The following is a 23,492-nucleotide window of genomic DNA, read 5'->3' as shown; positions in this document are numbered from 1 at the left end:
CACACACACACACACACACACACACACACACACACACACACACATATTTATTCATATTTGCCTGCTGTCTTCACACTGAGTTGAATAAATTAGGTATCGGTTGTCTGAACCAATTCTAATGATTTTAACCACTTACAACCCTAAAAAGTTTAAAATGTCGAAATATGAAGGTACTCCTCAAGCCATATAGCCTGATTCTCATCTGCTCACTCTGTAGGAACATGGTGGCCTTTTGCGGATCTTTCCAGAGGGAACTGCTCAGTTTGCAGACATTGAGCCCAAGTTTGACAGACTTTTGCTCTTCTGGTCAGACAGACGGAACCCACATGAGGTCCAGCCAGCTTATGCCACGAGGTCAGTGATAGTGACGTTTCATTTTTTTTTTAATGGTCCTGTAAGTTGCTTGTGCTTATATACAATTATGTGTGTATTTATGTGCAGGTATGCTATAACGGTGTGGTATTTTGACGCTGATGAGCGAGCTCGTGCCAAAGAGAAATATCTAACAGGTGAGATCTGCTCAAACATGACCAGGCGCTTCCACTGATTTTTAACAAGACGTTCCTTCCTAATCGACAGTTGTGCAGGCCAAAATTAACTTTTTGTCATTATTTACTCACCCTCATGCTGTTCCAAAACTGTCTGACTTTCTTTTTTGGTGGAACAGAGCAAGAGACGTTTAGCAGGTTGTTTATGCTGCTCTTTTCTATTTGGTAGAATTAATTGGTCACTGGGGCTGTCAAGCTCCTGAAACAAGATGTGCTCTATAAAAGAAACATAGATTTTGTAGGATTCTCTGATTAATAGAAGGTTCAAGACAACATTTATATGTAATAGAAAATATTTGTAAAATTTACTGTCACTTTTGATCAATTTAATGCATCCTCACTGAATAAAAGTATTAATTTCTTTCAATAATAAAAAGTTTACTGACAAAAGACAGAGTGATGTAATTTTGAAGTGTTTTTATAAACATACACAACAAGAAGCCCATACGATGATCAAACAGTAAAAAACCATAATATTGTAAAACATTATTATAATTTAAAATAACAGTTTTCCTGTTTTAATATATTTTAAATGGTAATTTATTTCTCTGATGGACAAGCTGAATTTTTCGCAGCCATTACTCCAGTCTTCAGAAATCTTATTCTGCTGCTTAATATTTTATGGGAACTGATGCTTTTTTCAGGAAACTTTGATGAATAGAAAGTTTAAAAGAACAGTATTTATTTAAAATAGGAATATATAACATTTAAATGTCTTTACTGTTCCTTTTGATAAATTTAATGTGTCCTTGCTGAATAAACATATTCATTTTGTTAAAAAAATCTGACTCCAGTTGTTTAAACGGTAGTGTAGTAACCAGTAACTGCTATCTTTCGTTGTATGAACTGTGTGTATGACATGAGGGTGAGCAAATGATGACAGTATTTTTATTTCCGGATGAAGCATCATTGAAATAATTACTGAGCCACAGTGAGTGAATTACTTTCTAATAACAGGTATGGATTATCAGAGAGAGCAAACGGCAGGTTTATATCAAAATTTGTGTCTTTCTGCCTTTTAGGTGCAGGTGAAAGAGGTATAAAAGTGGAGCTAAACAAGCCGTCGTAGCCCAGCTAGTGAAGGAGGGATGAATGAAGTGGAGTGTGGGGTTGGACCTCCAGAGTGCTACTGCCTGCTGCTGAGAGATGATGTGCAGAGAGGAAGTGACTTCTTCTCTCGCTCACCTCTCCATCTGTCATCTATAAGGGGCTTCTCATAGTGACTCTGAATGTGATAGAGCTGTGAAGACAGACGTGCATTAATATGCTTTGTGTTTTCTTTATGAAGAATGCTGGCTTGAGCATGAGCATAGGATGGACATAATGCTAAATAGAGAGTGTGTGTGTGTGTGTGTGTGTGTGTGTGTGTGTGTGTGTGTGTGTGTGTGTGTGTGTGAACTTGTGTTCAATACAAGTTTATTTTGAGCTATTTCCCTTCCGCCAGCTTTGCACATGTGTTAATAAAGGTACCGTTTTGTTTGGCAATGTGCATACACCGAAAACCCGTTTAGAAGGTTATAAGCTCTGTGCGAAGTCCTGTATGTGTTATTCTGCTCGTAAGCCACTGTAATTATTGGATTTGTGTTTTTGTATGGCTCGTAATACCGTTTTCCAGGCTCTCCTAATTGGAGCTACACGGAACGTGCTTCTTTATCATGGCTTGCACCTTTTACATAGTAACTGGGTGCTTTGCTGGATTGTCCTTGCCAGTTATCAGCGATATGTCTGTTGTTGCAGACGTTACATGTCTCCGTCTTAAGCCAAACTTGACACCTCATGTCTGTCCAGCAGCTATGAGTTTTAAGTAAAAAAAGCAGTTTTCCTAAATACAGCTTTTTTGGCAGTGTGTGCATGTGTTATTGGCACCATCTTATGCCTCCTAATGGTATTACCCTTGCTGTCACTAAAAGTCATGTGATGATCACACACTGTTACTGTGTGAGTCCTGCAGCTCCCCCTAGCGATTTGTAGCTGCAAATGCAAATCTTGCAAGAGTTTATCAGAAGATATATCATCTACTGCAGATATGAAGAATTCTACTAGATGGAAAACAATGGTTTCAAATAATGCACAATTGTCAACGTATCACTTAAAGTGAATTTTAATACATTGATTTTGCAGAACAGCACTGGGTCACTAACACATCGTGTGCATACTTTTTAAAAATGAGGTTTTATGACTGGAAAAGTCATACAAATCACAATTTCCACAAACTATATTAAGCAGCACAATGTTTTAAACATTGCTAAAAATAAATGTTTCTTGAACACAAAATCAGCATACAAAAATTATTTCTGAAGGATCGTGTGACACTGAAGACTCGACTTTCAGCTTTGCCATCACAGAAATAAATTACATGATTTAAAGGCTTTTTTTGGGGGGGCATTTTTGCCTTTACTATCAGATCAGTGTAGAGCTGACAGAAAGCTTATTGGAAAAGGTTGTGCCGGGATTCGAACTCGGGACACCTGCCTACCACTATATGTCAGCGCGCTGCCCACAAGACTGTCATTACTGAAGAAAATTACATTTTAAAGTATAAAGAAACTTATTTTAAAATTAATAATTTTTCACAATGTTACTATTTACGGTATTTTTGATCAAATAAATGCAGCCATAAGAGACACATAAGAAACACTTAAACTGTCTTGTTTAAGATGTGACTGGAATTTAAATTTATATCACTGTAGTATTACCACAACAACCAGAATTGTCTGAAAAGCCTGGATGTATAGATATACAGCCTGTAGCTCTCTTGAAAGACATCCAGCTAAAAAGTGAAAACAGGCCTTAAGATCTTTCTGATACTCTCACACGGCTTTGGTAATTGAGGATTTTATCCAAGTGGGAGAGAAGGGATTAGCGTTCATGACTACAAGCCTTAATTAGCCACGTGATTAACTGACTTTGAAATAATCCACTTTAATGAGTAACAAAAAGTTCATCGGGGACATTAGATTAGACATTCTGATGTTATTCAGCCAAACCAGTGCTACAGATGCTGGAGATAGTTTGAAATATTTGAAATGTTCACACATCCACTCCAGCATTGCTGTATAACATTAAGACAAAGAGTGCTGTGTATTTAACGTGCAGTCTTTAGCATTCTCATGCTCATGGTATTTACATCTTTCTGAGCCTCACTGCCATTGAACTTCGAACTTGAACGTGACAAGAACATGTGTAAAAGATGTGAGCAGATTCTAGTTAACACTGCTTCAGTGCATTTGAGATTCAAGATAACGACAAGACTGAATACTTCTTTTGTTTATTGAACAATTTGTCTCTTCCATATAGGCCTAGGCTACAAATCAATTATGCAAAAGAAATCTAATCCAAACTATCATTTGATCCCCCTTTTCTGTTAAGTATCAGTGATAGGCTAATATAATATAATGACAAAGTTTGCCTGAAATCACATTACATATATATTTCAAGGGTATTACCAGATAATACAAAGAATTATAAATACAGAAGTTAAAGTAAACCTACAAAATATTTCTTGCTCGTACACCTACACAATATTAATGATAAAATTAATATTTTACAACTGTAAAAAAAAAAACTAGACTTATTAAGACCATTTGAAAAATAGTACAAAATAAATGAAGAATACTAAAGTCTTTATCTTAAAAAAAATCAACCTTTTTGTTTCCCGTCAGGAGCTTTAAGTTTGAAAAGCCGCGGTTTGTCTCGTCTTGTGTCGCTGTGCTGATTCTGGCTTCACACGCTCGCTCTCATTGAGCAGTATTTGATCCGCTGCTTTATGGTGAGTGAAAGAACAGCTGCTATTATTAGTTTATCCTCAGTTTATCATAACTATTTGACACGAGTTACTTTGACCATAAATCAAGCTCATGCTTACTGGATTATTTGTTTTAATGTATTTAAAACTGGAATTAAATTTTAAAGTTAACTTGCATTTATTAACTACACAGTCTGCAACTTTGTACAGCTCTGCAGGTTTCCATTTCGCTTAAACGTGTTGTTATTATATTTTATTTCTTATAGTTTTTCGATAATGGCTGCTGTTGAATTCATCAAAGACCTTTGTACTCCAGCGCTGATCATTGACCTGGATAAAGCGAAAAGAAACGCTGAAGGCATGCTGGAGCGCTTCCACAAACTAGGGGTCCAGCTCCGACCTCACATGAAAACACACAAAACACTGTGAGACTCTCATCTCAACAACACCAACCTCTTGAAAATGTTGTTTTATTAATACCCTTATCACGTCAGGCTTCTTCACTAGTCATTTTGACTGTCTGTCTACCAAATTTTTTTTTACAGTTCTACTAAGCAATGCTCTTGTTCCAGCAGTAGATGACCAGGCTTTGAATGCCTTCATAACAATTAATGTTATTGCAGACAGCAGGCTGGTGCATGTGTGTGGGCCTGGTTTTGCGAAGCGCAAGCCATCTCTCTCTGGCACACACACACACACACACACACACACACACACACACACACACACACACTTTTAAGCAAGACATTTCACAACAAGAAGTTTTAAATGATCAAACAATAGATGCAAAATGTAAAAGTATTTATTCAAAGGAACATTTCACCACAAAATAACATTTCTGTCATCATTAACTGTAATGATTATCAGAATGATTCTTACATCATTAACTTTTTCACTAGTAATTTTGTAAATAAATATTTGGACATTTAAGGCACTTTTGAATTTTTTATTATATAAGAAAATATCAAACCAAGTGCCATTTATGTACTGTAAAAAGAAAACAAAGGATTTGGGCAAAGGAATATTAACCTCAAAGTAAAAATCGTGTCATGTTATTACCATTGTTTCTTTCCTCATTAATGATATCTGTCTTCAGGGAATGTGCGGACATCATGACAGGAGGCTCTCGTCGTTGTATTGTTGTGTCTACTCTAGCTGAGGCATCATTCTATGCTGATAACGGCTATGACGATATACTTTATGCATACCCTCTGCCATTTGATAAAGTGGAGCGCTGTGCCGAGCTGTCCGAGAGACTTTCTCTATTCCACGTCGTGGTGGACAACCGCCTCGCCCTGCAGGAACTGAAGAAGAGACCTCTGAAACAGGGAAAAGTCTGGAAGGTGTGGATGAAACTGGATTGTGACAATGGGAGAGGTAACACTTGAAGATGGCGTTCAGCAAATGTACGTCCAAATGTTTGAAGCATGGTTTTAGGTGTACTGCGGTTGGATAAATAGTTTTGTTTTTTGTTTTGAAAGCGGGCGTTCCTCATTGTGACCCTGCTGCACTACAGCTTGCCCTGGAGATCTGGGATACTTCAGGGGTGGAGCTGACGGGAATTTACGCCCACTGCGGGAACACCTACGCCTGTCAGGGGGAGGAGCAAATCAAAGCTGTTGCTCAGGAAACCACTACGGTTGTGCTACAGTTCATGGAGAAGTATGCTGATATCATCTAACACTCGAAGTTAATCTTTAAAAACTTTAAGTATTTGACAACACTAACAAATGTAATCTCTTGCAAATAACAAATAAATAAATAGTACTATACATTATAATATTGTGATATCTAAATTTACAGACATTTAAAATAATCGTTTTTTTTAGTATTTTATTTTTAATTTCTGTAGACAACAAAACATAATTTTAAGCACAGATAATTTACAACACTAATAAATGCAACCTTTAGCAAAAAAAATAAATGTTTTTGTATTTTATATTGTACATTATAATTTTGTGCCATCGACTATTCACTTATAGCCTTAAAATTAAGATATTTTATTTTTAAATGTTTTATTTTTAATTAGACAACTTAGACAATTTAGTTTTTAAATATTAATAATTTAACAACACTAATAAATGTAATCTTTAGTACAAAATAAATTAAAAGTTTATTTTTAGATTGTACATTATAATATTGTGATGTCTATATTCACTTTTATTGTGATGACTATATTCACATTTAAAATAATTGATTTTAGTGTTGTTTTCATTTAGTCAACAAAACGTTTTAAAAGCTGATAGTTCAACAACACTAATAAATGAAGTTTTTTAATATTGTACATCATATTGTGTTGTCTAAATTGCATTTAAAATAACTGAATCACTTTTTAGTATTTTATTTTTAATATAGTTAAAGCATATCATTTTAAACACTAATTTAAACACTAAATGTACATTATTTTTATATTGCATATTATAATATGGTGTCTAAATTCACTTGTAGCATTTAAAATAATTGATTTTATTTTTTAGTGTTTTATTTTTAATTTATTTTGACAATATACCATATAACTTTAATGTAGTAGGCACATAATATGAACATTATCATTAGCTTTCGTCAAAGCTTTAGTCATTATCATTATCATTTGAAAATTGGAATTCATCCAATTCATATCAATGCATCCCTACTTAATATGATGTGATGGTATTATTCATACTATCCATAGGTTGAAGGCTGCTGGAATACAAGGTGTCAAATCCAGCATTGGCTCCACCCCTTCCTGTAGCCACCCAGTCCCAGACATAGCCATGTTGAGTGAGGTGCATCCTGGGAACTACATATTTTATGGTCTGTGTTGCCATGTTCTCCTGTTGTAAGCAGTGATGTTATCAGCTTGTTTTGAATCATAATATTATCCGTTGCATGTCCAGATGTGCAGCAGTCCCTCATCGGGTCCTGTAGACTTGAGGATGTTGCAGTACGGGTGCTGACGCGGGTCATAGGCCACTACCCACACAGGAACCAGTTACTTGTAGATTGTGGGTGGACAGCACTGAGTCATGACGGTGGGGGGCGCTTACCTACAGGATACGCTATCATCGAAGGACACCCAGAACTCAAGTAAGAGATCATGTGGATGGATATGAAGGTGTTTTTCTCCAGGTTTTTTTTTTTTTTTCAGTTACTGGCAGATTGATTCATTGATTGATTGAAAATGGGGAAATTTATTATTATTAATTCATTTCTCTTATTTTTACATTTATACTGTTACATTTACATTGTTCAAAGGTTTGGGGTCAGTAAGACTATAATTATTTTTATTTAAATTAATACTTTTTTTTTTCAGCAAAAATGCATTGTTGTTCAAAAGTAACAACAAAGAAATAAAATTAAAAATATATATATTTCAAATAAATGCTGTTCTTTTGAACCTTTTATTTATCCTGAAAAAATGTATCACATTATACACAAAAATGTGCATTAAGCTGAAAATCAAGATGAACACTGATAATAGTATGAAATGTTTCTTGAGCACCAAATCTGAAGATTTCTGAAGGATCATGTGACACTAAAGACTAGAGTAATGATGCTAAAAATTCAGCTTTGCATTACAGAAATAAATTACATTTTAATATACATTACAATAGAAAATAGTTATTTTCAATTGTAATGATATTTCACCCTATTATTGTTTTTATTGTTGATCTGAAATTGATCTATTATTGATTAAATAAATGCAGTCTTGGTGAGCATAAAATACTTCAAAAACATTAAAACTAGGGCTGTCAGTCGATTAAAATTTTTAATCTAATTAATTACAGGGTGCTGCGATTAATTAATCTAATTAATCACAAACTAATTTGGCTGTGAAAATACCCCCAAAAGATCATTTAAACTTATTATCATGTTAAATGTTTAGGCTACAATGGCCTAACGAAGTATGGAACATAAAAGAAGATAATTTGAGAAACATCTCAGTATTTTTTGTTCATGCAATGAAAGTCACTAGTGACCAAAACGGCTTAGTTACCACCAGTATTCAAAATACCTTCTTTTATGTTGTGCAAAAGAAAGTAATTCACTCAGGTTTGAAACAATGTGAGGGTGAGTAAATGATCACAGAATTTATTTATTTATTTTTGGTGAACTATCCCTTTAATGTAATTTTTATTTATTTATTTTTTAATAAATGAAATGATACTCCAGCAGGTGGCAGTAAATGTCTATAAGAGTCGATTCGTTCAAATGGCTGATTCATTCAGGAATTCAGTAAACGGCTCACTCTTTGAATCATTGGTTCACACGATTCGTTCAAAACGCGGATTCATTCAAAGAAAGAAACTAAACACCGCTGTTTTGCTCGGAGACGCACAACAGGGGGGTATTCCAAAAAGCAGGTTATGTGACATACCCGGGTATGTTTGAGGATAAGCAAGCGAATAACCTCAGCTTTCACACGATTCGTTCAAACGGCTGATTCATTCAGGAATTCAGTAAACGGCTCACTCTTTGAATCATTGGTTCACACGATTCGTTCAAAACGCGGATTCATTCAAAGAAAGAAACTAAACACCGCTGTTTTGCTCGGAGACGCAATCAAACAAACAATATAATTCATATTCTCAAGGATTAAAGATTAAACGGAAAAAAAATAAAAATGATTGCACAACCATCAATTAGATGGTGATATGCACTAAGCATGTAAACGACCATTGAACAACAGAAGAAGAAAGAAACAGCATGGCGCACTTTTTCTTAGCGTCCGTTTCCATAGCGACTCGTCGATCCGTCACTCTGTTGAGAATGTCTTGAGTCTTAACCAGGAACATACTCTGAGTTGAATGAACTTACTCCCAGACTCGTTTTTGGAATCACATACCTCGAGTAAGCAAGGTTTGGGGTTAATCAACCGAAAGTTCAGGGTTTAGCTGACGGTAAGTTAACCGTGCTTTCTGGACTACACCCCAGTTCTGCTGTGGCTTTTTAGGTAATATTTTCGTTGGCAAAATTGAACAAGAACACACACTATTGTGTTTAAAATATAGCACAATATTAACTTCTTATTTACTGAACTGTTGTATAAAATCACATGCACTCGTGTTCTCCTGTGATATTGCTGTCTTTGCTGGTGTGATATTGCTTATCATATGATATAAATATGAGACAAAAGCTCATACAGGAGCATTTTTTGCCCCAATATCTTGAATTTTAGGGCATAACTGCATTAATGGAGTTGTTGCCCTGCATCATATTTGTCAACAGTCAAGTATATGAAATGTAAGGGGCATACAGGTTTGGGGGCGGTGCCAGTGCTTTAACTGCGTTAAAATATTTTAATCGCGTTATTTTTCATAACTAATTAATTAAGTTAATGCATTAATCTGACAGCCCTAATTAAAACACTTACATTTGTAGCAAATGTGCGCTTAAGTTTATTTTTAGCATATACTGTAAAATGACTGATTGTAGCTTTTAGTGTTTTTTATTTTTTAATATCAGCCATTTATCAGTTATTAGCCGCAACATAAATATAACTATCAACTTACTGGTCTACATTTTCATATTGCATCCCTGTTTCCATTAAGTCATCTGTCTGCATAGAATTTAAGTGATTTGAACTGACAATCAAAATGTGATTCATGTGAGAATAAATATTTAAGCATCAAATCCATTCTCAAATATTAAAAACTGAGATTGGATAATCCTTCTCTGTACATGTTTAGATGTTTATTTTACATCACAACAGTGCGAGTAGGAGGTTTTGTGAGTCAGATGATATAAATAGCATGAAGGGTGTCGTCTGTTTTGCAGACTCCTGTCTATGACTCAGGAACACGGCAGGGTGGAGCCAATCTCTGGAAAACTGGACTTCAAGCAGTTCCCACTGGGGTCACTCCTCACACTCATGCCTTACCATGTGAGTTACTAACCATCTCCCTCAAACAAAGCTCACAGAAACACACTTTATTCATCTGTATGAAAGGACATTCTCCATCTGACTAAGCCATTGCTTGTACATCAGAAGTCTTTGACTGTTTTCCTTCAGGTCACAAATTTGGACATTAACACGGTACTAAAACTGTTTATTGAACAAGAGTAAACAACAATGTTAAAGTGCATACTTCCAATACTACAAAACATTATTAACTTGGGCTGAATTGGAAAAAATATCCAACAATTCGCTGCACAAAAAGTGTTGTATTCAGCACAAACTTTGTTCATCCTCAATGCAATGAGCCCGTATTTAACATGAGGGCTTGTCATTTCAACTGCCAAAGTTGGCAGTTGCATTTACCTTTTTTTCCCCTTCTGTTTTTTAATGATAACTTAACATGACACATTTTAATACAATTAAATGAATTTATTTAAATTTAAGAGCAGGCTTGTATGTTTTGTTGACAGGCTTGTGCTACAGCTATGATGCATCCAGTTTATTTTGTCCATTCTAAAGGGAAGATTATAGACACCTGGAAACCCACCCGAGGCTGGTAACAATCTTTATCAGAGGGACTCCGCTGGTACAGCTGGGGACTGTGGATGAAAATGTTTCGGACTTGTAACAACTGTGGATTTGCTGTTCTAATAGGCAGGTGACTATTAGAAGCCCACCTTAAGAGCATTTTCATCTGGATCCAAGTGGGTTGGAGGCATTGCAGTTCTTTCCTTGAGAAGCATTGTTGAAAATTTAATATTTTAGTGATACAGCTTTTATGTAAACTGGAAGGCTCACACTGGACTTAAAATTTGCAATCTTCTTTAAAAAAAATATTTTTTTCTCTGCTTCTTTCATCAGTTAAAACACCAACATTCTCTTTACACTTCAAGGGCTATGAAATTTCTTCTTTGTATCTGACTGAACTTGCATGCAGTGCTTGGAAACAGTTTTGGAAAGATCTGAAGTTCGGAATTTTTATGAGATATTAACAACATGTACCTCCGTCTGTAATAAAACCATTTGCCACAGTGGCATTGTTTAAAAAACAGAAGCTCTTTTTATTTATTTATGTAATGGATGTTTCACCCCCCCCCCCCCCCAAATGATTGGAAATGATGCATAATAAGATATTCTGTCAACAATGGCTATTTACCTTAAATTACATTTTAATTGAACTTAAAATATAATTGAAAAATAATAAATTATAGATAGATCTAAAGTTCACGATACAAATCCCATGATCTCGTCCACAGTTCGTGAAAGATTCCCATTCATTATGGAAAATCCAGTGCAACAGCACCCAGACTATTTGCTATAGTTACATGACCCTTTTCACCCAAGAGAATCGCAAACATAGGAACTCGACGTCCACTGCCCTTCCCTGAGTGCATTTTTACTGAGATCGATGACGCGTGTCACCTGTCTTAACCCAGCACGGGTCACCTATTCACCTGCCTAATTGAGTCTCTCAGATCGAGCCCTCGCCGCGGCTGGCCAATAGCTGCGCAGTGCGGTGAGTGGTGAGCTGAGCGGTGATCACCGTGCTGCGCCGCTATTGGCCAGTCGCGTCGGGCTCGATCTGAGAGACTCAATTGGTCAGGTAAATAGCTGCAAGTTGGCAGGAAGAGCTAGAGAGCGGAGATACATGATGATGTCAACACGGCTGTGATCCTTTCGGTCTGGCAAACGCAAGGTCTTTTTAACCCATCGATTCCTTGATATAAATAGTAATGGTCCGGTGGGATTGTACAAGTAATGTTCTGCTTGATCTCAGAAGTGGTCGTTGTGTCGGGTCTGTCCTTTAAGGCGCATTGCAGCGTTGCTCAAGGACTAGTGATCATCTGCAGCATCCGGAGGAGTCCAGATCCTACTGGTATGTAATTCAGAACCAAACCACTGATAGAATCTGTATGTATGAGCAAAGATGAGCATGTTTAATGCATTTGAACCACATACGTTGGAAGATGACGCCGATTCGCTTATATTTAGGCCGAATGATTATTAAATATATTTATTAAATTACATTTATGGTCACTAAAAAGTTAACAACAACATGTCATATATATTGCAGAGATAATTTGAATAACACGTTTAGACTTGTATTATGATAGAAGGACACACAAATATAACCATGCTTTATTTCTCTTTTAAATGCCACCGTAAATTAATATAAACCAAACTCCCGTTTTTTAAATATTTATTTCAGTATATTACAATAAACATTAGTTCCGAGCAACATCCAGATAGTTGTACAAATGGGCTTGAAATTTTAGTTATTTCTAGAAAACGTAAAATAAATTAAATTATTACTGGAAGTTTGTGCAAAATTATCGATGATTAGGTTGTTATTATGTGCTCTTATAAAATATTGTATAATATTTTTTAAAATATTTTATTAAATAATTGTATAATATTAACAGACAGTGCTTGGAATTCAGTATTTATTTTGAATGGTTAACTAAAATAAACACATGAAACACATAGATTGTTAAAAACTTTATTGCAAATAATAATATGCATCACTGGCTATACATTTACACTTATTGTACACTTACTCACACTGATTGATTTTTAGTGCTGTATTTTTAACCTATAAGAGTAAAAATTATGTAATATTTTTCAGCCTTGGGTCTAGTAGTCTTGTGATTTGGCTGGCTCTAAATATATAAAAAAAATAAAATAAAATTAACAACAGAGAAAGTGAAGCACACTAGGTCTGAATGCATATTATTTTTATAGATATAGATAAATATATTATTTTTCAGCATATTATCTGTTTTTATAGATGCTACAATTTTAAAGAAACAAGCGCTCTTTAGTTTTAGCATAATGGTTTGGCCTAGCTCATCTAACTTTTTAAGGTATTTTTCAATATGCATTATCTATTCTCTGAATACCTTTACACCACACACACATTGGCATTATTTCAACTTCTGGCATAACACCAGTTTTAAATCTCATGCACAAAGTGAAGTGATTTGATGCCAGAAAGGCACACCTATAAACCAGCAGTATGAAGTTTGCATTTCCACCCCCCTCCCCCCCAAACACAGATGCACCAGTGTTGAGAGCAGGAAGCCGGTGTTCACTGAAAAACCACAGTCAAATGACACCGGAAGGATGGCAGCAATCACTGGGGCCTGATTCGCCACTGATGTAACCCTAGAGTAATTCTTTAATCAAACCAAACTGGTCTTTTTGTCTTAGACACCGAGTTGTTTTTATCTCAGAGGAGCTGGATCGTGACCCTTGCCAAGGACTTGTATTCTGTGCAGCACAGAGATTTGCCTGGGCGAGATTAGACACCATCTGGCTAATTTGACAGGATTGAGAGTGATGAGATATATCTTACACTTTCAGAACAAAATAATTCTTGGTGTGTTTGAACGCATGCATTTAGGAATGCATATGTTTTGTATATGAGTCCATATGTTTCACTTGAATGTTTGTCCTCACTATGGTAACAGCGTGAGCTGTGGGTATCTGATGAGATTTTGAGTGTCAGCTCAGGTGAATTGTGTGTCTGTGACAGTTTGGAGTGCGTTTCAGCCAAGTACTTGGAGTATGTTGCACAACCTATTTAACAATGACCTTTCTGTTGCGTCCCGCTGCGGCCGATCATAGTAAACTCTGCTTGTTGAATGCTTACTACTTTGATCTCCGTTCAGTGAAATCACCTCTCATGTTCCCTTTTCTTGTCTCTTTGCACTAAGCTCTTTTCCCAATGGCTATTTTAGGCCTCGCTGTGCGTCCCTCTTCGGGGGACTGTATACACTTAATTATCTGGCACTGAATCTTGTAAGCTTCTTACCCGTTGGCAAGGGTTGGAGAGCAGGCGCGCTAACCGTGTAGCATTCATGTAGCAGAGGAATGTTTTGGTCCGGCAGATTGCCCTGTCTTGAGGTAAGGCTTTAATTCTGAAGGTTTGCAGCTTCTGTGTAAAGAGTATCTCTTGTGAGGGGAGCGTTGACTGCTATTTTGTTGCAGACATGCTGCATTTTTCAAATATTTTAGTCAAAGTTTTTCAGAGCCTCAGGATAAACTTTCATTTTTGACTTGGGAGGCTCTAAACTGAATGAGTGGTTGACGTAACTTGTCCATGAACCTTTGTTCCAGCATCACGTTTTTAGGTTAAAATTCATGTTTGAGGGAAAAGTGTATTTGTATATTTTAGAGTATTTTTCCAGCTCTTGCATATCTATTTGATCTATATATATCTATAGTCTTAATTTTATAATAGATCTATAATCTATTTGTCTATACATTTTGTTAAACATTTAAGCATAATACGTCTTTTGATTTAATATATACAGTATATTTAAAATTACACAGCATGTATGCTGTAAGTGGTCACCGTTAATCCAGGACAAAATTACAATTACTAAATGTACACGGTGTTCACCAAGGACACGTTAATCAAAAGTGACAGCAAAGACATTTATAATAAAACAATTTAGAAGTTTCTATTTATCAAAATAGCAAAAATAATAAGCAGTACAAGTGTTTTCAACATTGATAATAAGAAATGTTTCTTGAGCAGCAAATCAGCAAACTAGAATGATGTAATAAATGCTGAAAATTCACGTTTGCCATCACAGTTATAAATTACATTTTAAAATATATTAAAATAAAACTGTTATTTTAAATTGTAATAATCATAGTATTACCGTTTTACTGATAAATAAAAAAAAATGCAGCCTTGGTGAGCATAAGAGACTTCTTTCAAAAGCTTTAAAAAATTTTTACTCACCACAAATGTTTGTACACATGTAAAAATATGTACAAATAATATAGTTACACAACATGTGTAGTACTGGTCATATTCTTAATGGATAAATAATGAAATTATTTAATATGTTAGTAAAACAAGTATTTAAAAAAGTCTTCCTGGTAGTCTGTAAAAGTTTTACTTTACTTTAAGTTTTAACTGTTAAATGTTAATTTGCAATCATAATATGAAATCATAAAAACTACAGTAATTGTATAATTACTATAATAATTAATCAATAATAAATTTTCTTGTTAGAGATTTGTTTAAAGTGTGTGTATACTATAATAATTAATAAATAATACATTTTCTTGTTAGAGATTTGTTTAAAATGTGTGTGTGTTACTTGTACATTAATATCATCTTAAAGGTTACAATGAGCAACAGAGCAGGCTTGACATTTACTTCTAAATCTAATTTTAATATTATGTTTCTACTCCAATTCATTGCTAAAATAGGCGTATAATAATTGACACAGTGGCTGTCACAACTTGTTTTTATGACATATTTATTAAATAATTAAGAGTTAACTACAGGTTAAGTAAACTATGAATATATAGGCTAATATATTTAGCGAAATGCTCATTCATTTTTTTTCTAGTGAGCTGTGCATGCTGAATGATTTGGTCAATGACATTGTGACATTATTTACAAGCTGTTTATTGACGCCTTTCAACAGTTGAAACACTGAGATATTACATGATAAGTCAGATGTTCATTTGTGTTTATTTAGTGTTATAACTAGTAGTAAAGAGGAAGAGATGATCGCGTTCACTCACGCTCCATGCTGCTGTTTGAACCGAGGGTCCTATTCAGCGATCTGTCATGCCGCATCAAAGACTGTCAAAATAGCAGTTATTATTTGTAGGGCTGGGTAAAAAATATTGATATCTCGATATTAATCGATTCTCATTTTTATGGAACGATATCGATTCTTAAAGGGGTCATATGATGTGATTTCAAGTTTTCCTTTCTCTTTGTAGTGTTACAAGCTGTTCGTGAATAGATAAGATCCCTAAAGTTGCAAAGACTAAAGTCTCAAACCCAAAGAGATATAATTTATTAAAGTTAAGACTCGTCCATGCCCTCCTAAAACGCCTCGTTTAAACACGCCCCGGCATGTCTTCATCACTGTGTGAGAAGATTTGCATAACACCGCCCAAATGTTCATGCAAAGAAAGAAGGCGTAACTTTGATTCTCGCTGTAGTATTGTTGCCGCCACCGCCATGTCGTGGAGACGCTGTGTGTTTCGTTGTGAGAGACACTACTTTGTTTGGCCTTCCAAAAGAGGACACAACTAGAAATTGAGCTTTGTAAAAATTGACGCGTTTCAGAAAGGCGGGGCATAGAGGAGAAACAATAATGTACAGTATGTGGAAAATAATGTGTTTTTTTAACCTTAAACCGCATAAACACATTTTATTACAACAAATACACAAAATAATGTTCTTTTTTAGCAACGTCATATGACCCCTTTAAATCCCAAGAATCGATTAGTCTAGCCTGTTTTCATTTTATGGACGGAACGTTGAAGGGCACTTCCCATCCAAATGATCGGAATAAGCAATGTGCTTTGGTACTTTTAATATGAAACAAAGCCTCAGATTTCAAATTCTTTCCATTGTATTGCATTATTCAAACAATAAATGCCATTTTGGCGCTGTTTAATGTAGAGTGACAGATCGCTGTAGGGCCTCGATCAACAGACGCAGTAGCGCATAGCGCACGTGAACTGATCATCTCCTCCACATTAATACCAGCTTCAGCACAAAATAAACATGACTAAACATCCGAAGGTAAGTTAAAAGAAAGAGCACAACTTTACAATCCGTATCCTGTCTCATGTAATTGCTTAATCAGTGTTTCAGCTGCACAAAGACGTCAATATAACGGCTTGTAAACAATGTCACGTAACGTCACATTTACCTCAGAAAAAACATATTTGGTGACCATAAACTCATTAGTCAGATAGAAAAATAAACTGTAGAGAGGGGCATTTTGCTAAATATATGCACCATATAACATATTCATTATAAATTTTACTGTTCTTCAATGTTTCATTTATGTTTGAATAAATCCATCACGTTTTTATGACAGCCGCCATTGTTTATATTTCACAAAAACAAATTGAAGTAGAAATATTATTATGTAATTGTAACTTAATTATTTTAAAAACTTCATTAAGTGTAATTTTAACAAATCAGTCAATTTTAACCTTCAATATTATAGTAATATAGTACCAACTGACTCTCATGTAAATTTTACAGCATTTTTTTTCCTTGAGAAAATTTGGCATGTACTGTACCTGATGTATAGCCAAAATAATCGAATTTGAATCGAATTGGTAATAGAATCTAATCGCAAGCTTGTAAATGTGAATCGAATCGAATCATGAAATTTGTGTCAAAACCCAGCCTTAATTATTTGAATTTCATGATAAAATGGACAGAATTTGACACTGTTTCTTAAAAGTAACAAACACAAAGCTTATTCGATTATTGGGAGCTTTATGTGTGTGTATATACATGTATACATGCAAAGCTTTAAATGACAGCATATAACACTAGCTGTAAGTGCAGTAACCTCTGCTTCCTCTAGGCTATCTCAGGACATGTCTCGACAGCACAAGTAGGATTTGGGATGTTGGCAGATTTTGTTTAGCGTGTAAAGCATCTGTTCTGTTCACCTCAGATTCACTCCCAAACCCCCAACACAGCGCTGCTGTCTAATCGGAGCACAGCACTCTCCCCCTCACAACACACTGCCATATGCAGAGCCTGCCATTTTAAGAGCTACACACAAACATGCATAAACACAGACGTCCTGTATTAGGACTGAATGGGGTAACACCTGTGTGTGTGTTTGCAATATTAAATGCTCAGTTTGGAACATGAGCCAACAGTCGCTGTAGTAACCGTGATGCTTATGTGTCTGGCAGGTGTGTGAGCTTTAATGGAGTTTTCTTATGAGCGGGATGTGTGTCTTCTTTTTATCTGCAGGCTGTTTGACCAGAGATCAAGAGACATGGAGAATCTGAGCCACATCTCTCCTTATCTACACTTCTGAGCTGGGTTTGAGGCAGGTGAGCCAAAATGAACACTAAAACGGTCTGGCCAATTTGCACATATTAAAACAATAATAAATCTAAATCACTCAATAACACAACTGAAGGACTAAGAATTAAGTGCAGTATTGACCCAGAAATGGTAAGCAAATCGTATATTTCCAGGGATTCTTTGAAGAAGTTCAACCTTGCTAAAGAAACCCATCTGGTCTTAGATGGTTTATGCTGGTCTATATGGTTATTCCAAATAAATGTTGTTCTTTTGAACTTTATATTCATCAAAAAATCCTGTGAAAAACTGTATCATGGTTTCCACAAAAATACTATGCAGCACAACTGTTAACATTGATAATAATAAGAAATTACATTACAACCATTACTCCAGTCTTCAGTGTCACATGATCCTTTAGAAATCATTCTAATAAATATATTTTTTTTATTGTCAATGTGCTGCATAATATTTTTGTGGAAACCATGATACTGTTTTTTCAGGATGTTTGATGAATAGAAAATTCAAAAGAACAGCAATGATTTGGAATAGAAATCTTTTGTAACATTATAAACGGTCACTTTTGATCAATTTAATGTATCATTACTGAATAAAAGCATTAATTTCTTTAAAAATCTTACTGACCTCAAACATTTGACTGATGGTGTACTGTAGATATACTTTATATTTGTCTATAAAACTATTTTAAGTATTTAAGCATAAACTTTTAGATCAAAAGTTTTTTAAAGATCAGATTAACTATTAAATTAATAAATTAAGTCCAAGTGTGTCTAAATTTACAATAGTATATAAAACCTGTGTCAGAGAAAATGACATTAAAACTAGCCATAAAACTGATTTGCATCACTTAATGGAATAATGCAAAATACTGTATATTTTCATGGTTGTTGAGAAAATAAATTTGCCTGGCCAATTTTTTTAATTCGATGATATTGACATTGTGGCAAAAAAGTAAATTTTAGGTTTACCATGGTTTTGGTGCAAGAGAGGTAATAATCTTCATTTATTACATTTTTTTCTGTACATATTTTCTTACCCCCTTCACCTTTTCCTTATTTTCTCTCTCAGGAGGACCATGCTCTGCTCAGAGCGTGGCGTGGTGGAGGAATGGCTCTCAGAGTTCAAGGTGAGAGGTTTGACATCCTTGCAGGATTTAAAGGGGTCATTGGATGCTACATGCACTTTTACAAGTTGTTTGAACTGAAATGTGTGTTGGCAGTGTGTGTACACAACCACCCTATAATGATAAAAATCCACCCAGTGTTTTTTTTTTATCTACTAAAATCGTTACTTTCTCAAATCGAGCCGATCTCAGATGCCTGTCTGTGTGACGTCACAAAAACAGGCCCCGCCCACGATAGTTTGATTGACAGTAGTGTTTCAGCACAGACTGGACTGGTGTCTTACCTTAGACCCGCCCTGAGTGAGCTGAGCTGTCATCAGTCTGCCATTGTTTCACCGCCGGAGCAGGTGTAGACAAGAATGACTCCTAAGCGATTGAGGTGTTCTGTTGTTGGATGTAATAATGAATATAGCAGTCGTCATTTACTCCCGACATCTGAGCCGCTGAAGATGCAGTGCATTTGTTTTTGAAGGGAATGCACCCCCGATCTACCTAAATGCATCTATGTTCGTGCAAATCTTTCGTGATCCAGCTTAACCTACAGAAGAAATGAGTATAAGGTTTTTTAATGAATCTTTGCAAATTGCCTTTCCTAATAATGTGCTAATTAGCTAGTTTCACGATTAATGCGGCTAAAGTAAACAGTCTCTCTGAGAGCGGCTCAGAAGAGAGGGGCGGGGTCAGCAGAGCTCATTAACATTTAAAGGAAAATGCTACAAAACGGCTTGCTCTGAAAAGAGTTACAGTGTTTTTTACACTACCATTGAGAAATTTTAACCGAACTATGTTACAGACTTTTCATTAAGACCCTAAAGAATCATATCAACTTGTGGAAAATGGGCATCCAATGACCCCTTTAATATGACATTTTTTATATAGCTCACTCAAATGAAGTCCTCCCTTCCCAAGTGATCTGAGCACAGTGTCCCATTAACCACATTTGGTTTTGGAATCTCAGAACTTAATGGAGGAATATTTTCAGCCTCCAAGTTAATTCAATTCCAGGCCGATTCAAGGTTGAGGCTGCTTAGTCATGACAACCACGGTTTCTCCTCCTTAGATGTTACCTGACGATCAAATCCGCAGCTACTCTGGCAGCCTGCATCTGAAGAAAGCTCTTGTACCTGCTCTCTACGCTGTTATTCAGGAGCAGCCCAGCAGTGAGGTATGATGAAGCGCTTGAAACACTTCAGGCCAGATTTATGTTTAATTTAAGAATGTTATGGGTATTTTCTTGTCAAAAGGGTCTTTTGTTGGGTAATGATTCCTTCTGAAAGCACGTGGTGATATGCGCATTCAGAGGTGGTCTGAAAAGGCATGATTTGAGATAGGACTTGATTTATTTATTCAGAGTATTTAGTGTTGTTATCATTAACTGAAAAATTAAAACTATTAAAAATATTTTTCATTTATTGAAATTATGCTGAAATTAAACTACAAATATTAAATGAAACACTTAAGCTTAAAAAACTTAAAATGAGAAATGTTGCATTTGCAACTAATTGGAATAAAATAAGTTGAAGTACTAAAATGACTAAAACTGAAATAAAAAAAGAAAGCTAAATAGAAATATGAAAAAATATATAAAAATGACAAAAGCATATAAAAATGACTAAAACTTAGTCTGAAATTAAAATGAAAACCAAAAATGTTAGAATAAAAGCAAATTCAAAATGTTAATGAATACCGTAATAGTTTATACATAATACTGATATTATTATTGGTTAATATTTTTCATGCCTCCATGACCTTAATTATGTCAGCATTTTCAAGTTGTTTAAATTGCATTAGTTTAATAAATTTTATATATATATATATATATATATATATTATTAACACACAAATATATATATATATATATATATATATATATATATTTATTTAAATTATGAAAACATTTTTTGTCCCTTAAAAAGAGCAATGCGACAGCAAGATTTGCAAGGAAAGGAATATAATGTGATTTTGACTGATTTAATATTATTTCATATAATTTCATATCATATAATATATCAGTTTAATTTTTATAGTTTGTCTTAAATATGCTGCTTCCTTATGCTTGTGTGTTTTTTTTATTCATGTTGTAAAGGAGTGTTCCTCTCGGTTCCTGTGTCCCGTACTGTCTCTTTTACTTTATGTCATTGTCTTCTTTGCGTCTCTTGCTCTCTAGCTGCTGGCTCCGGTGTGTCATCAGTTGTTTGAGTTGTACCGGAGCTCAGAGGAAGGTTTGCGTCGGTTTACTCTGCAGTTCCTGCCTGAGCTCATCTGGGTGTTCTTGCTGCATTCTGCCAGCAGAGAGCGCTACCGCAATGGCTGTGTGGAAGCCCTGCTACTGGGGATCTATAACCTGGTGAGAGATTGGTGATTGTGCATTACCTGCATTTTCCTGAAATTCAGTATCTAAAGTTGACATACGCTATATGTACGTCTTGTGTTACAGGAAATTGTGGACAGTAAAGGAAATGGAAAGCTGCTGTCATTCACCATACCGTCTCTCTCCAAGCCTTCAATATACCATGAGGTAAGAGGTGAAGTAAAATACAAACACTTTTGACCTGTATTGGATGTCTGAGATACAGGAGGTATCAGTGTCAGATCTCTCCTGTTATTATGCACACAAAACGCTGATCTGCTTTCATTTCACAGGGTACAGGAAACTAGAAAGTCATGCGCCAAATCTACAAAAAGCTAGAAAAACTAGTGTTTTACAAAAGGGTTTCTTTGATGATTTCTGGGGTGTTCTGGGAGCTGCAAAACCTGAGTAAATCATTGGGTTTGCTGGTTTAACTTAGCCCTTGTATTAGGTTAAAATAGTACAGTTGTTATGGTCAGGTCAAATTAACCTTAATTGGATTCACAATAATTAACAAAAAACAAAAACTATTGTTTATATTTATTTATATTATATTTATTACTATTGTTTTTGTTTGTATATATAGCAATCAAATATAGTTATTGTGTGTATGTGTGTATATATATATATATATATAAGAAACTGACATGACATAAAAAAATAATAATTATATTTTAGGTCTGTGCAGCTGCATTTAACCATAGAATATGCAGGTTAAATTGACCCAAAACATCATAATCAAAATATAAATTTTGTACACACTTTGAGAAAATGTTATAAAATTTCAATAAACACATCACGGGTTAACCTGTATTTCCAGCTGCTCAAAAATCTAAATGGGTCACATTGACCCTAAACATAATATAAGGGCTAGTCTTAGCTAGTTTAAGATGGTCTCCCAGCCAGTCTGTTCATCTAAACCTACTGTAAAACCTCTCCAAAACTAACCAATAGACCAAGCAAACCAGTTTAGACTGGTTTAAGTTGTTTTTTCAGCAGGATAAACTCCATCTGGCACTTGTTTACATGCTCTGCCAATGAAAATAAGGCCCATTCCTTAAGTAATCTGGTTTCGATTGAATTTTATAAGGCTGTAAAAGCATTTGACATGAATATTCAGTAACTTGTTTGTGAGCATTACATGAATTACTAGCCGAATTACTAAATGATTTATTACTAAAGCCAAACGCTCTTACGTTTACTGCAGCCATCCAGCCTGGGGTCCATGGCGTTAACCGAGGGAGCCCTGAACCAGCATGACCTCATCCGGGTGGTGTACAGCGGCCTGCTATCTCAGAGAGAGACATTAACCTCACAAAACAGGTGATTTTTTAAAGGGGTCATATGATGCGATTTCAAGTTTTCCTTTCTCTTTGTAGTGTTACAAGCTGTTCATGAATAGATAAGATCCCTAAAGTTGCAAAGACTAAAGTTTCAAACCCAAAGAGATATTCTTAATAAAAGTTAAGACTTATCCACGCCCTCCTAAAACGCCTCGTTCTAACACGCCCCCACATGTCTACGTCACGATGTGGGAAGATTTGCATAACGCCGCCCAAATGTTCACGCAAAGAAAGAAGGCGTAACTTTGATTCTCGCTGTAGTATTGTTGCCACCACCGCCATGTCGTGGAGACGCTGTGTGTTTCGTTGTGACAGCAAAAATACTTTGTTTGGCCGTCCAAACGAGGAAACAACTAGAAATCAGTGGTTAAGTTGTATTTACAACACTGTTCCAGAACAGTTCAAACCAAATATTCAGATGTGTGCAACGCATTTTATGGAGGACGAGGACTGTTTCCTGGTAGAGTAGCCTACAATGCCGGTGTTCTGACAAATAATGCTGACTCATAGCCTGTAAGTACGTTTTCATATTTAAAAGATTTACCACTGATGATTCAAACGCGAGTTTTGAGCAGTGTAGAGTAGCGCTTGTTGTTTGTCATTTCTCCGATCACAAATGCAGACATGGTTTTATGTTTACGCGGCGCGATGCAACGCAA

At 35.4% G+C, this 23,492-nt stretch overlaps 3 protein-coding genes across 4 annotated transcripts in view; all 3 read left to right on the top strand.

Moving 5' to 3' along the window:
* Window positions 1–1,896, top strand: part of LOC107691277 (egl nine homolog 1-like) — a 16,468-nt gene extending 14,572 nt beyond the window's left edge. Inside the window, exons 3-5 of the mRNA XM_016489794.1 lie at window positions 218–354; window positions 442–509; window positions 1,571–1,896. Of these exons, the coding sequence (XP_016345280.1) occupies window positions 218–354; window positions 442–509; window positions 1,571–1,617 (252 nt within the window). The 3' untranslated portion in view covers window positions 1,618–1,896. The remainder of the gene's footprint in view (window positions 1–217; window positions 355–441; window positions 510–1,570) is intronic.
* A 2,344-nt stretch (window positions 1,897–4,240) lies between these two features.
* LOC107691276 (D-threo-3-hydroxyaspartate dehydratase-like) lies at window positions 4,241–11,198 on the top strand. The gene is made up of 8 exons (XM_016489793.1): window positions 4,241–4,317; window positions 4,560–4,718; window positions 5,390–5,670; window positions 5,775–5,955; window positions 6,965–7,086; window positions 7,170–7,359; window positions 10,051–10,156; window positions 10,642–11,198. Exons 2-8 carry the CDS (start codon window positions 4,570–4,572, stop codon window positions 10,729–10,731), a joined length of 1,119 nt encoding a protein of 372 aa, XP_016345279.1. The 5' UTR covers window positions 4,241–4,317; window positions 4,560–4,569; the 3' UTR covers window positions 10,732–11,198.
* Window positions 11,199–11,801: 603 nt separating this feature from the next.
* Window positions 11,802–23,492, top strand: part of LOC107691275 (protein FAM126B) — an 18,276-nt gene continuing 6,585 nt past the window's right edge. Inside the window, exons 1-7 of one of the 2 annotated variants that reach the window (XM_016489791.1) lie at window positions 11,802–12,047; window positions 17,943–18,025; window positions 19,087–19,143; window positions 20,201–20,305; window positions 21,308–21,487; window positions 21,578–21,658; window positions 22,698–22,813. In XM_016489791.1, coding sequence (XP_016345277.1) covers window positions 19,093–19,143; window positions 20,201–20,305; window positions 21,308–21,487; window positions 21,578–21,658; window positions 22,698–22,813 — 533 coding nt within the window. In that variant the 5' untranslated portion in view covers window positions 11,802–12,047; window positions 17,943–18,025; window positions 19,087–19,092. Of the gene's footprint in view, window positions 12,048–17,942; window positions 18,026–19,085; window positions 19,144–20,200; window positions 20,306–21,307; window positions 21,488–21,577; window positions 21,659–22,697; window positions 22,814–23,492 lie in introns of both variants that reach the window. The other variant, XM_016489792.1, reaches the window with a different exon arrangement.

This window comes from Sinocyclocheilus anshuiensis, unplaced genomic scaffold, assembly GCF_001515605.1.
Source record: "Sinocyclocheilus anshuiensis isolate Anshui unplaced genomic scaffold, SAMN03320099.WGS_v1.1 scaffold1154, whole genome shotgun sequence".
Lineage (NCBI taxonomy): Eukaryota > Metazoa > Chordata > Actinopteri > Cypriniformes > Cyprinidae > Sinocyclocheilus > Sinocyclocheilus anshuiensis.
Note: the sequence above shows the minus strand (reverse complement) of the source record. Positions and strands in the feature narration are given on the sequence as shown.

Bases quoted from the DNA above. Each gene is read 5' to 3' on its own strand.
- LOC107691276 (XM_016489793.1), top strand. From the start codon at position 4,570: ATGGCTGCTGTTGAATTCATCAAAGACCTTTGTACTCCAGCGCTGATC. The intron at 4,719-5,389 runs GTGAGACTCTCA...ATCTGTCTTCAG, and splicing joins ATGAAAACACACAAAACACT to GGAATGTGCGGACATCATGA. The intron at 10,157-10,641 runs GTGAGTTACTAA...TTTTGTTGACAG, and splicing joins TCACACTCATGCCTTACCAT to GCTTGTGCTACAGCTATGAT.